We start from the raw sequence: 4,980 nt of genomic DNA, 5'->3' as shown, positions 1-4,980 counted from the left end.
CTAAAATTTTCCTCTTCTGGTAGTATGGGCAGAAGAAGGGAGTTCTTATTTTTGGGGGGCAGAAGAAGGGAGTTCTGGCTTCTGTAATTTTTTCTCCACTGGACATGGGCATAGGCAAGTTGATCCATCCCCCTAGCCTGTGTCTATCTTTTCCTAGTTGGGGAGGGCTCTGAAGAGGTGGTTTTCAGGACATATCGGTGAGGTTGTCTATCCATTGAGTTCAGGATGGAATCATAGTAGCATCTGCAACTTGGTATCTGAAAGGCAGTTAAGAGGTGAAACAGAGAGGGGGTCTAGGCAGTGACCACTGGGTTAAGTGCACCTAGTACTAATCGCAAGGACCCAGGTTTGAGCCCCCTCTCCCCACTTGTGGGGGACGGGGATGCTTCATAAATACTGAAGCAGGCCTGCAAGTGTCTGTCTTTCTCACTCCCTCTTTCCCACTCCTCTCTCAGTTTTTCTCTGTCCTATACAGTAAAATGGCAAAAATGATAAGCCAGGAGCAGTGGGTTTGTAGTAAAGATATCTGTGGGCAGCCCTGTCTTATTCCTTTACTATTTATATAATGTTGAAGGTTCTATTCATAGGCACTAGGCATTAGAAAGGAGCTAAAAACATACTGATTAGGATAGGAGAGGTAAAACTGTCACTATTTGCAGATGATATGATAGTATACACAGAAAATTCAAAACAATCCAGCAGGAAACTCCTGGCTGGATAATATTAAGGAATATAGTAAGGTGGCAGTTTACAAATTAATATACAAAAATCAGTGGCATTCCTCTATGCTAGAGCTAAGTTAGAAGAAATCCAGAAATCTATCCATTTACTATAGAAGGAAAAACAATAAGATATCTAGGAATAAACCCTAGAAAGGAAGTGAAGTAATTGAATACTGATAATTATGAATCACTATGCAATTATATAGAAAAAGATACAAGTGACTGGAAGATTAACATAGTCAAAACGACTGTTCTTTCCAGAGTCGTATACAGACTCAGCGCAATCCCCATCAAGATCCCACTTAATTTCATTAAAAGAATAGAACAAAAGCTATAAAAATTTACCTGTAATTAGAAAATACTTAGGATTACCAAAATAATCTTAAGAAAGGGCAGCAGGGGCAGAGGGAGCCCGCGGACATGGCGGAGACCGTAACGGACACCCGGAGGCTGATCACCAAGCCACAGAACCTCAATGACGCCTACGGGCCCCCCAGCAACTTCCTCGAGATCGACTTGAGCAACCCGCAGACCGTGGGCATCGGCCGGGGCCGCTTCACCACCTACGAGATCAGGGTCAAGACAAATCTACCTATTTTCAAGCTGAAGGAATCCACTGTTAGAAGAAGATACAGTGACTTTGAATGGCTGAGAAGTGAATTAGAAAGAGAGAGCAAGGTCGTGGTTCCCCCGCTCCCTGGGAAAGCATTTTTGCGTCAGCTTCCCTTTAGTGGAGACGATGGAATATTTGATGACAGTTTTATTGAAGAAAGAAAGCAAGGGCTGGAGCAGTTTATAAACAAGGTCGCTGGTCATCCCCTGGCACAGAACGAACGCTGTCTCCACATGTTTTTACAGGACGAAATTATAGATAAAAGCTATACTCTGTCTAAGATAAGACATGCTTGAACTTTAACAAGAAGAAGCAAGGAAAGAAAAAAAAACTTTCTGTGACTGTTATTGATTGATGTGCACCAGTGAAGAAGTCCTAGCTGACTGCATGCAGCAGAGAGACTGGTATAACACGCCTTCCGTATACTAACACTCATGAGCTCAAGTTTGCTTGGTTTGCTTCTGGCAGTTGCTGAGAAGTTCATTTGCTTTAGTGAAAAACCCCTCATTCTAGCCTTCCTGTCCGAATAGCTCCTCCTCACACTTTCATTGTAGCGCACACCATAACCTCACGAACCTGTTAGCCCAGCGTATTCAGTAGTGTCCTAACTAAAGCTACTGACATGGTCTTACCTGCACAACTTTCTGTGTCATGTTTGCTTCTTGAATCCGACTAGACTTTCTCCCCTCACCCCCTTTCTAAGGTGTGATGGGTGCAGGAGCACCACATCACTGGTTTCCAGTACCCGTCTGTAAGATACATGCTGTGTGCAGAAAGTATCTTCCTTCAGGCTTGGCATACCCTTCACATGAGAGATCAATGAGGGAAATCTTTATATTCTGTAAAAAGGAAAAAACAAAAAAAATCAAATTTATATACTAAAATCATTTGTCTAAAAATTTAAGTTGTTTTCAAATAAAAGGCATTTCTGACAAAAAAATAATCTTAAAGAAAAAAAAAGGAAGCATCACAGTTCTAGACCTCAAATTGTATTACACGGCTACTGTAATTCAAACTGCCTTCTACTAACAGAAAAATAGACAGAAAGACAAGTAGAATAGAATTGAATGCCAAAAAATAAGCCCCATACACTTATTGATATCTAATTTTTGACAAGTTGATCAAAACATTAAATAGAGAAAGGAAAGTCTCTTCAATAAATGGTGTTGGGGAAAATTGGGTCAAAGTATTGAGAAGAATGATAATGGACTACCATGTTCCACCATACATAATAGTAAGCTGCAAATGGATTAAAGATTTGGATGTTATAGTAGAATATAAATATTCACAAATATTTAGAAGAGGGGGCTGGGCGGTGGCACAGCAGGTTAAGTGCACATGGTGCAAAGAGCAAGGACCAGCATAAAGATCCCGGTTTGAGTCCCCTATTCCCTACCTGCATGGGGGTAGCTTCACAGGCGGTAAAGCAGGTCTGCAGGTGTCTATCTTTCTCTCCCCCTCTATGCCTTTCCCTCCTCTCTCAATTTCTCTCTGTGCTATCCAACAACAATTATAGCAATAACAACAACAATAAGAATAACAATAACTATAAACAACAAGGACAACAAAAGGGAAAAAAATAGCCTTCAGGAGCAGTGGATTCATAGTGCAGGCAATAACCCTGGAGACAAAATATATATTTAGAAGAAAATTTTTTATTTAAGCTTTTAGAACTCCCTTCATGACTCAAGTGCATTTCCAAGGAAAACAAACAAACAACAACAACAACAAAAATTAAACCAATGAGACCACATCAGTTGAAAAGTTTCTTCTCAGCAAGAGGAACCACCTCCTTTTTAATTTTTGCTGTATCATACGGAATTGAACCTCTGATCTCAAATATATGCCATATTGCTGAGAAGTCTCCCAGGTACTATCTTCTATTCTTTTATTTCTTTGTGATAAATAGTAATAGGCAGAGAAGAGAGGGAGAGACAGAGAAGAGGAACACCACAGAAATACTCTACCATCTATGGAGCTTTCCCAGTATCACTCTTGGTATTCCTATGTGGTACTGGGGTTCAAACTCAGGACCTCACCCACAGTAAGATATAACTCTTATGTGTTGAGCTTTCTCCTAGCCCCTGATATACATTTTGTGCATCCACACACTTAATTAGGACTAGTCATCTTTAAAGTGTTCAATATCTACAATGCTGCCACAGTGGAGAACATAGCTCTACTATGTACAGGACTGGTTATTAGACTATCTTTATCTTTATGTTCATATAGTCTTATATTTTGTTTTGAAATCTTAAAAAGTGCAGAGATATTGAGAACTAAGTTGAAAATCAGTTTTTTTAAAAAAGAAGTCTCAAAAACCAAATCAGTGCAACTAATACCACCTCAACATGTTTCACTTTGGACAGTGTCCAGAGACACCAGGCCTAGAATGTCAACCCTTCAGCTCCATTACTCTGGTGAGACCTTTCCTAGCTCATAGGACTCTTTAGTTTTATTTCAGGTGGCACACTTCCTAACAAAGCTACAGAACCTACTATATAGACCAGGTCCCATGAGATAGTGCACATGTGTACATGTATCCATAATTAGAAGAAAATATATCTTGAAGTAAAAGTTCACAATAGTTTGCAGTGACTCACTAAATGCAGCAAGAAAGTAGAAAGACATAAAAAAGGCACCATAAAGTACTTAATCAAATAGTTTATACTTAGACCTAGATACCCAATGTGGTGATGCAGTATACCAGTAACCATGGATGGGAGTTCCATCACAGTGCTGATGCCAGCCTTGGTGACAGAGCATGCAGTGATCTGCGCAGGCGCATGGTGGACTATAGGTGGATCCAGTCTGTGCTGGTGTACAAAGCATTATGGGTGGGCTGAATAGACTTAAAAGTACAGCCAGCCAGAAGTCACTCTCTTTGGCTGGTGCTTCTTTTCCTGGTCAGAAGCTTCTTGACGGAGGTATGCCAGCTATCTGCCATGGCTACTTCTCCTGGGAACTGAACACGTGTGACTCTGCTAGCTGGTAAACTTTAAGACCCCTCTACAGCCATGAGAAACCTTTACCAGATAATTATTTATCTTGTGGGACTAAACTTTTGATAATTACACTCAGACTTTATGGACCTAGCTCACTCTTAACCCTTGATGATAATTGCTTATTTTGCCTTTTACCTGCTTCACCCTAATAAACCTTGTATAGTTTAAACCAGTTCTCACCTCCCCTTTGTGAATCCTTTTAAGTGCCTCAGCAGCCCCCACCAAACCCCTTTTAAGTTAAATTACAACAACCCTCCTCACCTACTTCATATTTCATTTCCCTCAATTACTTTAAAGCTAACCTTATCAGATAAAATAAGGACTACAGAAGCTGGATAAGGGCAAGAGACTGGCATACTTCAGTGATGGTTCTCTTGGTCATTATCATGCCAACCCATCATCTGGGGTCCTAGTCAGGAAATCCTGGGATGCCAACATAGAGATGATGGGCCTAGATCTTCACAGATCCCCCTCTCCACCATCACTGGTCATCTCCATCAAGAACAGCATCAGGGACCTGCTTGGGGGACTCTACAGGATTCTTGCCCTCAATGTGGAACAACAGTGGTAGGGAGTCTCCAGTGGGGGACTGGGTCAACATATTCTGTCACTAGAGAAAGACTGGTCATAAAATGAGTGC

The 4,980-nt window shown here is 41.0% G+C and overlaps 1 protein-coding gene across 1 annotated transcript; it reads left to right on the top strand.

Moving 5' to 3' along the window:
* The first annotated feature begins 1,142 nt into the window (after positions 1-1,142).
* Positions 1,143-2,278, top strand: LOC103118831 (sorting nexin-3). The gene has a single exon (XM_060189979.1). The coding sequence runs from the start codon at positions 1,143-1,145 to the stop codon at positions 1,629-1,631; it is 489 nt and encodes a 162-aa protein (XP_060045962.1). The 3' UTR covers positions 1,632-2,278.
* The last annotated feature ends 2,702 nt before the right edge of the window (positions 2,279-4,980 follow it).

Source organism: Erinaceus europaeus, chromosome 4 (assembly GCF_950295315.1).
Source record: "Erinaceus europaeus chromosome 4, mEriEur2.1, whole genome shotgun sequence".
Lineage (NCBI taxonomy): Eukaryota > Metazoa > Chordata > Mammalia > Eulipotyphla > Erinaceidae > Erinaceus > Erinaceus europaeus.
This window is presented reverse-complemented; position numbering and strand designations above follow the sequence as displayed.

Coding starts and splice junctions, on each gene's coding strand:
- LOC103118831 (XM_060189979.1), top strand. CDS start 1,143: ATGGCGGAGACCGTAACGGACACCCGGAGGCTGATCACCAAGCCACAG.